At 46.7% G+C, this 15,556-nt stretch overlaps 1 protein-coding gene across 2 annotated transcripts; it reads right to left on the bottom strand.

The window, feature by feature from the left end:
- Positions 1–929: 929 nt before the first annotated feature.
- LOC112289604 (uncharacterized) lies at positions 930–12,048 on the bottom strand. Of its 2 annotated transcripts, none has more exons than XM_024534942.3 (10): positions 11,339–12,048; positions 10,324–10,805; positions 9,085–10,161; positions 7,496–8,866; positions 6,282–7,213; positions 3,724–6,030; positions 3,384–3,491; positions 3,104–3,298; positions 2,590–2,965; positions 930–2,423 (listed from the first exon to the last, which is right to left on the bottom strand). In XM_024534942.3, the coding sequence occupies exons 2-10, from the start codon at positions 10,598–10,600 to the stop codon at positions 1,063–1,065; spliced, it is 8,004 nt and encodes a 2,667-aa protein (XP_024390710.1). In that variant the 5' UTR covers positions 10,601–10,805; positions 11,339–12,048; the 3' UTR covers positions 930–1,062. The 2 variants fall into 2 exon arrangements, with proteins under 2 accessions (XP_024390710.1, XP_024390711.1); XM_024534943.3 differs by having other exon boundaries at positions 2,590–2,962.
- Between the last annotated feature and the right edge of the window lie 3,508 nt (positions 12,049–15,556).

Here is a 15,556-nt window from a genome sequence, read left to right as displayed (position 1 = left end):
TGCTGTTCTTCATCTTAATTTTGATGGATGTTGTCAATGAAAAACCTCAACCTTCTTTGTTGCATTTGTAAAATTCTTTGTTGGCTTTCATATGCGTTCATTAATATCATATTTGCACCAATGAATAAGATATTCTAATCTATTTTGGCATTGTCTTGAATCTAAGACTTCTTCTATCTTGAATTCTTCATTATTATTGACTTCTATAAGAGAAGGTGGCATTTGTCTTTTTTCCAAGATATTTACTATATTATATGGCTTAAAAAGAAACACATTGAATATGGGATGGATGTTCATAGACTCTAGTAGATGTAATCAATAAGCAACAAGATTGGCTTATTTAAAAATAAAAAGCCTTTGTTGTGTTCAAAAGAAGGTATAAGCATTAGAAAAAATGTATCTAATGTAACTGTAACTTCAAGATTTGTTACTTCTTCGAAGGCTATCTACTGTTTTTGGTTCTACAGCCCAATTGGACACCGCCATAATTGACCATGATGAAACTACGAAGTGTGGAAGATCCAAGCATAGCTGCAACCCTGAAGCATAACAATTTAAAGCCACACACAGTCCATACAAAGGAAGCAACAACCAGAAAATTTGATTCAATACCCAACCAAATTTGTGGTCAGAGAGAATAGTGAACCAAAAAAAACAAAAAAAACAAAACAATATTGCTCACACTCCCACTACCCATCCTCTTGGGCATTACAACAGGGACTGTGAAGAATAAATGCCTCCGCTCTTGACTAATGGACTAACCCATTAAAAACGGGAATTCCTGAAAACAGACATTCCACGTGACCAAACTAAATTTGAAACGAGGTGCAAAAAAAAAATTTAAGATGGGCATCACAATTGCAGACTGCAAAAATGCATGTCGGAAGTGTAAACTCATTGCTGAAGACCTATTGCAACAAAGGGCATAATGCGATCAAGGAATCATCGGATAATATTACAAAGGGCATGTGCCCTGTCCTGCTTAACAAGGTTCAAATAAAAAGGGGAGGGGTAAAAAGTATAAACTCTACTTTCTCGGGTGCTAGAGCTCTACGTTGGCGACTAACAAATCCCACCTCCGCCTCTTTCAGGATCCCTTGTTTCGGTGGAACCCAAGTGATCCTCTGTAACTGGAGCCCTGGAAAATACACCTGGAAGAAAGGAACTAAGAGGAGGATTTACAAGCACGCGCTGCATTTCAGATGGATGAACAAGCCCAGCTCCGCCATTCCATGCGCTGGAGCTAACACCATGGCCAGCAAGGCTTGGATAGTGTTGACTAAAGTACATGCTGCTATCCCGCACACACTGCTGGAACAGATCGTTCCCACTCAAGTGGGTTTGCGGAGCAGCAATAGGGCTACCTAGGCCCAAAGTAGGATTGACTTTCAAAGCATCGACAGCCGTACCATTAGTAGGATGCCGTGTTAGACTTTCCCATTGATGGTCCTCCAGCCGTGGCTGACCGACGCTTGAGTGAGATGATAAACTGCGAGTTTGGTGCAATTCCGTAATGGCCATCAGATAATCGATCAGGTTCCGATGCACTTGTGGCCCATTGGCCAATAACCCGGCTGCCTGCATTGCAAACGACTCCACCTGACCCCTATTACTTCTACTAGCCATAATGGAGCTTCGCTCACTACAGCCTAAATCGATTCCAATGCTCTCGCCTCTTCTCTCCGGGTCGGTCCTGGATACCTCTCCACACGAAACAGCAAACCCCACACCCACACCATGCTCATTCGCACAGGCTCGGGCCTTCCCCACACCATGAACCACTGGAGAAAACCCCTCGCTTCCTGAATGCTCCTGAACACCACGAGCCTGATCAAGATGCTGCAGCTTGTGTGTCAATTTTAGTGTGCTCGGATCTGATTCTACATCTTGAGCTTCTCGAGACATGCGGCATTCCTGCATACTACGAATATCCGAGTCTCCATCAATTGACTTCGACACCGGACCCGCCTGAGAACGCACATCACTCATGTTGTTCCATAATTCCAAGCTTCCTTGATTACCCCGTGACGACCGCCCACCTTGCAGTCCATCAGGCATAAAAGAAACACCCCTAAAAGCAGACTCTTTCCCATGCGATTTCGTTGCTGATGCAGCTGAAACAGGCATGCTCGTCAAGGAAGATGAAGCCGCCGTACTAGCAGGAGACTGCTGCAATGAACCTCTGTCAGCGGCAGAAACTAACTCACGTGCAGCACTCTGGGATACCGCACACGAAGTCGGCTGAGACAAAAGAGACTGCCCAAATAATTTAACATCACCAGGTCGACCTTGCGCGGACACTGCTGCTGGAGTCGGACTTGGTCTGTGAGGGATTGCTGCATGTGAAGGTTTCACCCTCTGCACGGAGGCACTGAGTTGATGAAAATCAGCTCTTGAAAAATCACATCCTTTAGATGCACCTCCTGAGAACATCCACATCTCACAACTCAGTCATAAGACAAGTGACAATCAAACGACAATCGAATAACCAATCATCTTCCTTGCAAATCTTACAGTACCAATATCTAAGAATAAGTGTTTTCGCTTAGTATCACATTCATACCAAAGACTAGGAGTTAGAGACTGTACCATTGCTGATACAACTCCGGTGATCTCCTATTTCTCCATGCTGGTTCGAAATTTCTCCCCGGATATTTGAGAGGCCACTATCTCCATTCCCACTTAGCAATGAAAGAGCTGGTCCAAGCTGCTGCTGATCGTGTCGATAAGGCATACATCTCTGATGTGCAACAGTTCCCAACGGAGGTTTTGTCACCTGTGGCTGAAGGGGCACGACTCCTTTAGGCTTTTGGACAATAAGCGGCTGAACTATGGAAGCATGAGAATTTTGAGGCTGCTGAATGTGAAAGTGAGATTGAGGATGTGATTGAGCTCGGACATGATCATGATCATGTTGCTGAAGCAGGAATTGATGCTGTTGGTGTTGCAATTGTTGGAGAGTCTGCTGATACGGAAGAAAACAATCCACAAAGAAGACGTCAGCTTAAATCAAAGAGCCAGGTCAAACAAAAAACAACATCCTCAACTGTAAGTTTCCCAAAAAGCAAACAAATAAACCCAACACAAGCAACACTAAACATACCTGCTGTTGGTGCAATGAAACTTGAGGCTGCTGCAACTGCTTCGTTTGGGTCGAAGCTTGAGTAGGATTGCCCACCCCCAAACTTGGATTACCTATCGGGTGACCAGGACTACCTTGCTCCTGCTGACTCCCACCTTGTTGAGCTTGCGGGTGCTGTTGCCGCTGACCAGCAACCCCAGGTTGAGGTACCACAACCTGCCAGAACAACCTTTTAGCTACTATATTTCCTCTTCCAAAACAAACAATCCCTCAACCATTGAAGCTGGAAAACTAGCTGTACCTGCGGCTGAAGAGGGTGAGGAACGCTCTTGCTCGTCTGATTTTGCTGATGATGTGCTGCCGCTTGATGCTGCATCACACTTGCCAGAAGCTGCTGATTTCGCACCATCTGCAAATCACGGCTAATCCATCAACACCAATCTACAGCCTCGCTATCCCACACAAAATCACGACTATTTGCTGCATCGCCACATTGCTCATTCCACTCTCACGTACCAATCGTCACAATCATGCACACCACAAACTCTCCGTCCACAACTACCCGGTTTATAAAACCGTACACTGTCACTAAGCACCAAGACCATCACTACTCAGCTTCTCAACCAACCACCTCTCCCCACCTGTGCGCTCTGCAATTGATGTGCAACTTTCTGCTGAACACTTGCTTGACCGCTTTGTTGAACGCTTCCAAAACCTTGCAACTCCTGCTGCTGCAGCCCCTTCGCTTGACCCGACTTCTGAGCCAGAGATGCTGCAAGCTGTTGCTGCAAACTCAGCTGACTTGCCCTTTGATGCCCTGCGTTCGGAAACATTGGAAACCCATATTGCTGCACAAACGGGTTTACCCCACCCGCAATATTCTGTGCTAACCCGTTCGCACTATACATCCGCACAAAATTCTGCAACGCTATTTGATCTTCCACTCGCTGACCGAGAAACGGGTACAGCATGCTCTCCAACCCCGATGGACCACTACCCATCCCCATGCTTGGGTTCATGCTTGGAACCCCGCCCACCGCTGCTTTCACATTCTGACAAACGCCATCCATGTCGCTAGCAGAAACACCGCCTCCCTTCAACTCATTCCCTGAGCTCAAACAAGACACGTTGTTGCTGCCGTTTTCTGCTTCATCAACTTTCCTCTTCCGACTTCCGGCTACCCTGCCTCCCGGAACATTCACACCCTCTGCATTCAGAAGACCCAGTTTTGCCTTCGAGTTCTGAAAGTATGTTTTGATCTGCGTTAAAGACTTCGAGGGCAAACATTCGTGCAGCCTAGTCCAATCCTTCCCATGGTTCCGTATAATGTCCGCGAACTTCTCTTTCTCCTCTTGAGTCCAAGAAGTCGGCTCCCTTCTCGACTTGGTTTCACCGCCTCCAACCCTTCCCACCTTCTCCCGACCTTGCATCGACGAAGTTGTTGAAAACACAGGCTCACCAGAATGGCTCACAGCAGCTGCCGCAGATGTAAAAGATGCCGAATCTGTGCTAACAGATGTTGCCACTTGAGGTGACCCAGGCTCAGACTTAACGTCGACCTTTGGACTTGCCTTCGCTTCCGGCTCATCTGCTACTTGGGTACTCATTTTGGTTACTGGAAAAACAGCCTTATCAACACCAACGGCAGCCACACACTTCGAAGACTCCAAACCACTTTCAGCAACCTTAACCACATCAGCAGGGTCCCCCTCCCGAATAGTACATCCTGCAGCCAAGTCTGTTGATTTATTGCCTGTAAAAACGTCCTCAGCTGCATCCACTTTCACAGCTTCCACAGAAGCATCATTAGGTACATTCACTGCATCCGTCCTCACACATACAGGATCTTCTGCGCCACTAGCATCCACGGCAGGAGTACTTGCAACTGGTTCACGATCTGCCGGACAGGCGCTATCCACAATGGCTGTGTCTTCTTTCAAACAAACAAACGACCCTAATAACACATCCTTCGAAATGACCACTACAGATGTAGCCCCAACAGCATCACCATTGCCTTCTTCACAAACACCGTTTGAGGTCTCAACGGCTACACCTCCGACGCCTCTACCCTCGTCAGGATGACCATCTGTCCCTACTTGTTCCAGAACAATCGAACCCTCCACTGCTAAATTCTCGTTCTCAAGTATCCCGGCTGCTGCATCCAAGCATTCACTCACCACCACTTGCTCAACAGCAGCATCCTCCACTGTTTCATCCCTCAATGCTTCGTTAAAGGCTGTAACCTCAACCGACGCATTCGACGATGCTTTATCAACATCAGCATCTGCCGCACTTGCAACCACCACGGCAATTTCGAATCCTGTATCTTCCACTGATTTTTCAATTGCTTCATCTTTAGACATCAACTCTTGGGAAGCATCGTCCTCTGCTACAAAACCCTCAATACCTCTAGGCTCCACATCTCCATTCACCAAGGCATCATCAGCAATTGCAACATCCTGCACGACTTCAGACTCCACCGATTGTACCTCAACTACTACCCCCTCTACTCTCACACCCTCAACTGCCTCAACTTCCACCGCTTCCATCTCCTGTACATCAACAGGAACCACAGCTTCCACTGACTTCTCATTCTCATCTCCCTTGTCTCCGTGACTTTCCACTTCCATACCGGGACACGAACACTCAAACAAGCTTGACGTCCGCAAATCTTCCGCCACCATGCCCGCAGCTTCTCCACGCCCTACATCTGCACATTCGAGACTCTCTGCCATAACACCTCCATACCTTACCTTCAATGAATCCTCATACTTCTCCACCAGCTTGTCCAGCCCCAAACGCTTACGGGTCTTGCAGAAAAATGCCTTGCACTGACCCACACTCTTTGTCGATCCAACATGCACAGCAATCCTCTCGAAGTCCTTCCCAAATAGCCTAACGCCCTCCGTAAACAGCTCTCTTTCTCTGTCTGTCCACTGCGCATCACCCTGCACACATCCAACCAAACCACAACTACCCTTCAGCTTCTACCACCAGTACACGTGTGTGCGCACCAACAAGGTGCCCAGAAAACCGATACGACACAGTAAGAGGCAAGTAAAACAGACGATCAGCATCCCATTTAATCCAATCAAACATGCATGCCTGCACCACAACCATAGCTCCCAACTTCATTCATCAACATCGCTACCCAAGTCTATAGGAAAAGCGCATCAAAATGCCCGCAATTTAATCCAACCTCCTCTTTGGCAAAATTCTCCAAACCCAGTGGAGGATGTATACTCCGGGTCCCTTTTGCCCCAAAACAGTTCGGCTCGTACTGACCGCACCGAGCGACTACTAATCCTGCGTCAACCATCGTCTTCACCGAGCTTCTTTCCCGACCGATCTTTACAGCACCTGCCACGGCGGAGCTCAAACCACAAGACACCGTCGCCCCCGATAATACCATCCCAAAAATCCCACCACGCCCCGCTGCACTGCCTGAAACTCCACCTGTCCCACACCACTTGTTTTCCTTTCCGCTCACACCCTTCCCTATCTCAACAGCTCCAGGTAGGCTCCCGGGTTCCAACGCTGAGCTCACCCGCTGACGCTCCACCGGCTTCTGCTGCATGCTGCTCCTCGCGGCCTTCGTACCTACGCTGATGTGAGAAACTCCCACCACCGCTCCCACTGTCTGCACGTTCGCACCTTCGGTCCGCCCATGCCCATTTGCCTCTCTTCGCTGGCTGCTCGTCTGCAGCCCCGTCGAAAGAAACGATCCACCCACTCGAGAATAATCCCGTCTCTTCTTCAGCTGCTGCCTCCGCCTTATCCTCTCGAAATCCTCCGACTTCTGGTTCCGATAGTAGAACTCCACACAGTCCGCCGTCGTTTTCAACTCCAAATGCGACGCGATCTTGCTGAAGTTCTTGTTGTACACCGCGAACTTCTCCAGAAATACCCTCTTCTCTTCCCAAGACCATGGATTCATGCTCTTTCGCTCCCTCTCCATCCCAACAGGATCCTCCACCAGCGCGTTCTTGCTCTCAAACCTCCGCGCCAGTCTGTTCTCCTGCCCCACAATCATGCTCGGCATTTTCAACACGCCCCTCACCGGCCCCACCACTGCCTTCGCCATCACCTTCTTCATGCATTCCTCCGACACAGCTTCCACTTTCTCCATACCTGACACCACAACCACCGCACCGTCAATTCTCACCATCTCCCACTTCCCTCCCCACAACACACCCACCCTCTCATTCCTTTCCCTCCCTCCCATGTTACCGTCACCTCTTCACCCTTCCATCATCCATACCGCCTCTGCAACACATTCCAACACTCACTCACACCTCCATGCCACCCACGCTCCACACTGCCCGTCACATCATCCCATCACACCCCTCGTTTCAACTATTGCTCAACCACAAGCCTCGACCATTCCTCTTGCTTCCAACATCACCAAACTACCTGCTTGTACGGGCCTCAACCGCAGAGATGACCGATGGCAATGAAGTGCAGTCCCGTTCCGTTTCTCCACCTCCCATCTGCGCACGGGCTTTGTTCCTCTCTGCTGTTGCCTCATCCCCACCTGCTCCTGCTTCCACGCCTCTTTCAGTGCTCGAAACCTCATCGCTAATACCTGCTCCGCAAACCTCAACGACTGCCGTCTCTCTCCCATCTTCTCCAACATCCTCTCCTGGTTCCGATAGTGCCTCTCCACGTTCTCCTTCCATACGCCTGCTTCCGCAGGACACCTGTACAACGTTCCTTCCACGCCAACACCCTCCCTGAGAAGGTGCACAAACGTCTCCCTTGCCTGCTCGGCTCGCTTCTTATTCTCCTCCATCAAACTTCTCGCAACCACCTCCACATCCCACGATATCACCTTTCTCTCTGCCTCCTCCTTCTCTGCAACCCCACATTTTGACACACCCGCTGTCACATCCATCTCCTCTCTCTGTGCCGGCTCTGTTTCTGCCCTAGGGCTGTATGCCGGATTCCCCTCACTCTCCAATCCCACACTCATCTGCTTCGACGTCCACTCTTCTTGCTTCTCTTCACCCAACTCACCTTCCTCCAGAACTCCTCCATCGTCCACCGATCCTCCGTGTCCACCCTCACTCACGCCGCCCCCGACTCGCTCCCCAACATTCCCGGCTGCTCCAGCTCCGTCGCTTCCCCATCTCCCATTTCCGCATTCCTCTCCTCCTGACCAATTCCGACCAGAACACGCAACCTGCATCGCCTCGCCACTTTCTCGACTGTCAACCCTTCCCGGATGGACCTCTGCTGCATCCACGTCCATAGCTTCACCGTCATCAATTCCATCCTCCACTTTCACAACACCGTCCACGCCAGCACTCCCCTCATCACCAACCACTCCCGCAACCCATTCACCCGCTGCCCTCCTGTCACTCCCAACCTTCTCCGCCTTCGCTAGTTCCCTTTCGACCTCCTCGATCTCATACTCAACTTTCTCCACTCTCAGCAGTATATCCTCCTTCGCCCATCTCGAACCAGCGTCACTCACACCGACCTCACCACCCACCTCCACACCGCCGCAGTGCTCAACTGACCCACGCACTTTCGGTGACGCTTGGCACTCCATCGACTCCTTCAAACCCAACGCCTCACAGCATTCACCTTGTCTCACGCTCTCTTCCAACCCGCATTCTGTCACCGCACGCATGTTACCTCTTTTCTCAACATCATCCGCCACCACACCCTCAGGCTTCGAAATCCAACCGCCCGCCTCCGCTTCTGCTGCCACTCTCTCGCATACCTTGCCTACTACCTCTTGCTCCACTCCGTCACACTCCACCATCGCCTTCGACACAACTGCACGTACCCACTCGCCACGACTCACAAGTCAACACCTCTGCACCCTCTCACACCTCGCTTCTCACTCTCACCGCTCGACTCCCCTTCCCCAAAACTCACATCCGCAAAAGCTGCCATCCCATCCACACATCCATCACCCATTCACGCACCCACTCCTGCACCATAAACACCAGCTGCTCAACACAATCCATCATATCCCATCCATTCCGACGTACCTTCCGCTGCCTGCTGCGAAGGTGATGCTGACGGCGTCAGCGGAGGCAATGTGCTCAGATTCGACACAACAGACACGGGGCTTTCCTCTGCTGCCTGCGACTCCTGCGTCTGCACCACTTCCGTCGTTGCGCCACTTACACTCGATCTTTCCCTTCCCGACACGCTGCCTCCCGATGCGGACACCCCAACCTCATCCGTCTCCACAACCTTCTTCTTCTCGTACTTTGCAAGTCCTTGACCCCACCCCAGCCGAGGCCGTTTCGGCGGAGACGGTTGGCTCCCATCATCGCGACTCGCTTCCTGCACCCCTGGCGAAGCTGTCGAATGGGGTGAAACCTGTGGCGACGACGCGCTCCCGGACACGTCCAGCGCCTGGGGTCTCCCCACGGGCCCCTTCGCGGTCCCGCTACTTGCAACATAACTACCGCTTCGGGATGCACTCACGGAACTCGACCTCTCCTTCCGCCTCCACTCACACCCACCCACTGCCTCCTTGATTCCACCCACGCCGTCACCCGTCAAACCGTCCCGACTGCTACTCCCGTACCCGTCCACTCTACGCCCCTCCAACTCCTTGTCCGCCTGCGACCACTCCCTTCCTCCGTCGTGCTGGGACAACTTCCCCTCCCTTCTGCTGTAACCCTCCGCCTTTCCGCCCACCCTCTCACGAAGATCTCGCTGCAATTTCTGCGACGACTCCCAACCATTACCCACCGCTCCTTTCGATCTCTCCCTCTCCCAACAACTCTTCTCTGCCTCACACACCGCTTGAGAAGGAAACGAACGCACGCCATGCTCGATTCCGCCACAGCTCCCGCCGTCCCTGCCGTCTCTCAACAGCAGAAAAGGTTCCTTCTTGTGCCTCTCCTCCAATTCCTTCGCACGCTGGTCCACGCCCACACCGTTGCCGAACCCCGAACCCCCGACAGGACATCCTGATCCTGGATAGAACGACTCTCTGTCAAACTTCCGTCCTAACCCGTTCTCCACAGGGCCCACGGACCCGAACGGCGGCTCCCCTCGATGTCCTGGTGACACATACCGCCCGCCCTCGTTGTGAAACCCGGTGTGTCGCCCTGCAACAAAGGACAACCCAACCATCCGAATACAAATCAACACCCCTTTCTTCGCACACCCGATCTAGTCCAACACTGCTACCTGCGCGAGCCAACAGGTCAAAGGGACACACCCATTCCCGTACGACCAAAGTTTTCATGTGCCTAATCGCTTCCACTCACCGTTCAGCCGACGCTTGTTCGGAGGTCCAAGGCTCCCGTTCACAGGGTGCAGCCCACCGAAGGCTCTGGGATAAGGCGCTCCAAACGAAGCTCTGTCCGAATTCCACTCCCTCTTCCCTCCGATAATCCTCTCCCTGTCACCTCTATCTAACCTCGCGTCCCGGTTGTAAGGCTCTCTGTGCCACGCTGATGCGTGATCGATAGGCATGGAAGTCGATGAGTCGCGAGCATTGGGCAGCGCAGTTGCACGGGCATCACCCCTACCAGGACTATACATCTGCCCTCTCCAACCACGTTAATCCTACGCAACAAAGCGCCCCCGCACAGACATTGGACCCGCTTTCTACATGCTGCACAAGGCGCGGCCAATCTGGAATGTTTTCTTCTTCACACGTACACTGGGGTTTCCAAACTACCCAACCAAACATCGACCAACAGTGACCTTCCCGAGTTATTCTTTTGAAGCGACGCACCCTCCTTCCCTGCATGCATATCAATAGGTTACTCACCGAGGGCCATGCTGGAGAATAACGGCGGAACAATTTCAACATTTTTTGTCTTTCACCCGAGGCACTATTTCCAAACCAGGATGCACTGACAGTGCCAGCGCATCACAAGGAGAGGAAGTCCAACAAATTTTGGGCGAATCGGCGGGCGGCATCTTTCACGTGCAGGGTGGGGACAGAAGAACCTGTCAAGTTGCTGTCAACAAGACCTTGCGAGAGGATGCTGGCAAGGTAACTATTAAGCCACGAAAGCAAACTTCAACAGATTGGGGACTACACCTAGAAGTGACAACCCAGGCTGTGGAAGGCATTGAAAGGCAGTCCCCGCCTGCACGAGTGCTGGGAGGTCGTCGACGTCCGATTCAAATAGGGTATGGGTGTCACCTCTTCGGGTAAATACTGTTATACAGCCACTCTTTCGAATGTAGCGTCTGCGAACAACCTTTGCCAGAAAGCTGTGGCTCAATGCTCTAGAAAGGTGGAAAAGTCCGGAAGACAGAAGTGCTCACCTGTGAAAACAAGAAGAATCCTCCGTTTCTCCGTTTGTCAACCATCAAGTTGGGACGCCAACTCACCAAGCTGCATACAGTCTTCCCTCTCCAAACACCAGTATTTTCTAACCTCCTCACTCAGCCAGCACCTCTACAACTCAGTGGCACCTACTTTTGTCCATGCCCATATCCTGCCCTGCATCGTAGTGCACTCTGCATCCACATGATCTATCTCCCACACTCGCACCATCTCCGCTCCAACGGGCTTGTTCTTCCCCGGTCACTCCACCCGCCTCCCTACTCTCGTTCCCTGCACCTCCAATCAAACCCTGGCGTCGATCTAACCATCTCTCCTCTCACCCCAAGACAGGGTTTGCTCTTCAAGCGTCTCTTAACCCGCGCTCCAGCGCACATTCAAAACCGAAGTTGAAACGTCCTACAGAGCTCCTCACCACGCACCAGCGACCAAAACTCTTCCTAGCAAGACATCGAGCAAGGAAAGCAGCAATATCAACCCAGTTCTTCTGCCACTAATCCACAATCAATGCATTCGTTGGGCTCATCCAAGTCCAAGTCATGGCACCAGGGTCATCGCTCCACAAAAATCACCCCCTCCCCCCCCCCTCCACGATTCACTGGAAACTGTGGTCAGGAATGACAAGACCGAGGGGGCAAGGGAGTCGCAATTCGGGTACCCAAACGTTGAAAACGGGACGAAAAAGCAAAGACGAAGAGCAGGAAGGAAGGCGCACTCTGACATAGGCACTCACTCACTCCGTAAAGGGTCGCGGGGGGGGGGGGGGGGGTAAACGAGGGCAAGAAAGAAAGAACGGGGCAGCGCAAGGCTAATCTGAAAAGCGGGCGGGGGCGGTGGAGGGGGATGCGAACCCCGCGCGTGATCTCGACCAGGCGCGCTCGGGGTGGCGTGGAATCACCTTACCGTGGGCCGCGCAGTCGGTTTCGCCAACCGCGCGGTCCAGCGTTGGGCGAGCACGACGTGGCGAAGGATACGGGGTTGAAACCGCATGGTTCAGGAGCAGAAGCGGACAGGCAGGCAAGAGGCGGGGATATGTTCTAAGAATTCGCTGGAGGTGAATTCGCTGGAGGTGATTGCCTCCCTCGTTCGTCCCTCCTCGTTCGTTCGTTCGTTCGTTCGTTCGTAATCGACGCGGTTTCGTATGGACCAGGGGCGAGGCACGGTTACAGGTGGCAATGTCCTGCCATACGAAGTGCAATGAGTGGGGGAGTGCACCCATGACCGTCTCGCTGTGTGTTCCTAAAAGTCTTCACTGGTCCATTATTCTCGGCTCCCGCCCTCCTTCCCTGCACCTTCCTTCCTTCCCTAGCCTTCCTTTTTCCTTTTTCGCCTACAAGAAAGTAAAAAGATAAGGAGGGGAGTTGTTGGAATTATTTTTCCTCCCCTTGGCCCCGTTCGTTCATTCATTCATTCATTCATTCATTCATTGGGTGTGAAAGGCCCATTTTTCTTCCTTTTGAAAGTATATAACTTCTGGGATAATACAATACATGACTTCTTATTCAAATTCTTGGTTTTTGTTTGATTTTCTTTTTTCTTTTTTTTCTTTTAAATAAGAAAGTTTTCCGCTTCTGGATCTTGTCCGATCTCTTAATATTCGCACTTTTCTTATAGGGGAGTTAAAGGAGGAAATTGGAATTTTGATTTAATGTTTAGAGATTCCTATGCGTGAATAACGACCTTAAAATCAGAGTAGGTTTTGCTATCCAGGTTTCTATTTTGTTTTTTGTTTTTTTTTTACTATTTATTTGAATCAAGATAATCAAATGTTACTCAATGAGAAAGTGATGGGGAAATTGTGACCTAGAGATTGATTATCCTATAATATAATTAAATCAATATATAGATATATTTAATAACTGTCAAATCCTACACAAATTGCATATTAAATTGCAATACAATAATAGACACGTGTGGATGTAATTGTATAACATGAATTCCATTCCAATTTCAGATCTTTATTATAATCTAAGATAAATTAAGTTTATATTTGAGATTTGTGAAAGTATAAAAGTATATTACTTAACAACACAAGGATCTTTTTTTTTTAGACAAGATATTGAATGTTTAATGATTGATAATCTTTAGAATAGTTTCATCGTGATAACATTTTACACTGTAGACTCTAATTCACAATATTTTGCCTAACAAGATTAAAAATAATAATAAATTGATACATATACAATATGTATATATATATATATATATATATATGTTAATTAAAGTATTTTCATCATTTATTTATTTATAATACTATTAATATTTTATATGGAATATAAAATATGAAAAATAGATTATATTTTTTTAATAAAATTGCCTACTAAATTAAATTTAAAAATAGATTATTAAAAGATTAACATTTATAGTGTATTTTTTAAAATGAATAGAAGTATACACTACAACTTGTCTATCTATATATAAACATGTTAATACATGTCAATAACTAGAGCTAACAAGAAAATATTTAAATTGAAGAAAAGTACTCAATTATTTTATTTACAACTTTTTACAGTATATGAATTATTTTGATAAGATTGATTTTTCAAAATTAAGACATAAAATCTTGTAATAACTTGGAACGTAATAACATTATCATTTAATATTAAGTATTCTTTACTAAAAAATAAAAGATTTTGAACAAAATAACTATCAAATTTCGTGGTTTGACCAATCAAATTATAAGTAACTCAACTTGTTTTATACTGAATAAAATCAAAAGTGGTATAGTAATTTTTTTTTATAAATTAGCTCAGAAACTGCGAAGTTTAATTATTGAATCATGAATTAATTCAGATTTCTTACATGTATAGAGAGAGAAGAAAGTTTAAGAGGATGAGAATGTACTTCATTTTGTTCATTCTCAATATCATCAAAATTATAAATCAGGAAATCAATCACTATGCAGTACTTTGAAATTTTCATTGTAAAAATGTAATAATCACTGTATCTGCATAATACAAAATTAATAAGTATTTTCCTTAATTTAGGCTTAATTACAATCTGAGAGTAATACTTGGCTACAAGATTTTAAATCTGCTAATATTGCACTTTACTGTATGCACGATTAGGAACAGTTCATGAAACGAACACCTGGTTAATGATAATTTTTTCATATCTGATTTGTTTTCCATTTCAATTTTAAATTTTATTATTACCAACAAGAATTATCACAGAGAGTATTATGGTTAAAAATAAAAATTCACATTTGAATTGCATACAAGAAAATCCAAATACTTAAAGTATCTGTTTGTCATATATTATTGTACAAATAATGCAACTTGACTCGTGGTTTTTTCTCAATTAGTTTTTTTTTTTTTTTTTTTCTTAAATATTTATAGCCAAAGAAATACTTAAACAAAGGTACAATTGAATTTAGAATTTTTAAGACTTTTTTAAAATCTTTAAAAGGATAAAATTCTCGGATTCAGGCATGTTTCTACTTAAATCTTTTGGAATATTTTGAAGTCTCAAATTTGATAGAATTTGTACTGTATAGTAATATGAAAGGATCAAAATATTTAAATGTAACAATGTAGCCAAGTTGCTATGCCAAGACACCAATGGTTGAAAATCTGCATAATCTCCTCAACTTTCAAGTAAATTTATTGAAAAACAAATAGTATGCTCAATAGAAAGTTAAAGTAATAAGCAGTTAAAAGATATTTGAACAGACCAATTAACTACACCATTTAATATTTAGATAATTTTATTCTTATTCATTTTTTTATAATGTGTTGAAGATTTTAGATAATTAAATAAAAATAACCAATAGATATTTTCTATGTTGTTTATGAAATCAAACTAAATCATTTGCTTTAAAGTGTAATATGATGAAGCTTTTAAAGAAAATATGATCTCATCAGACTTTCATAGAACCATATTTTGTAATGTTTATTTTCATAAAATTACCTAAATATCATTAAAAATAAAATTTATCTAAATTATTCTAGACTCCCAAGCAAAGCATTTTCTAACCAAATAATTGACATGCTTAATACATGTTTAAAATGAGAAACGCGTTTCAATAAACAGTAAAGTATGTCAAAAGTTATAATATATTTGCCATACTTTCTTTTCTTTATTCTTTTAAATTTATAATAATTTATGTCTACATATATGTAAATGTATATATCCATAATATTTATAGTTTAGGAGGTTATTAGAAAAGCTATTAAGAAATTAATATCATAATTCAATGC

Source organism: Physcomitrium patens, chromosome 12 (genome assembly GCF_059467195.1).
Source record: "Physcomitrium patens ecotype Gransden chromosome 12, ASM5946719v1, whole genome shotgun sequence".
Taxonomy (NCBI): domain Eukaryota; kingdom Viridiplantae; phylum Streptophyta; class Bryopsida; order Funariales; family Funariaceae; genus Physcomitrium; species Physcomitrium patens.
The sequence above is the reverse complement of the archived record's forward strand: the minus strand, read 5'-3'. Positions and strand labels throughout refer to the sequence as shown.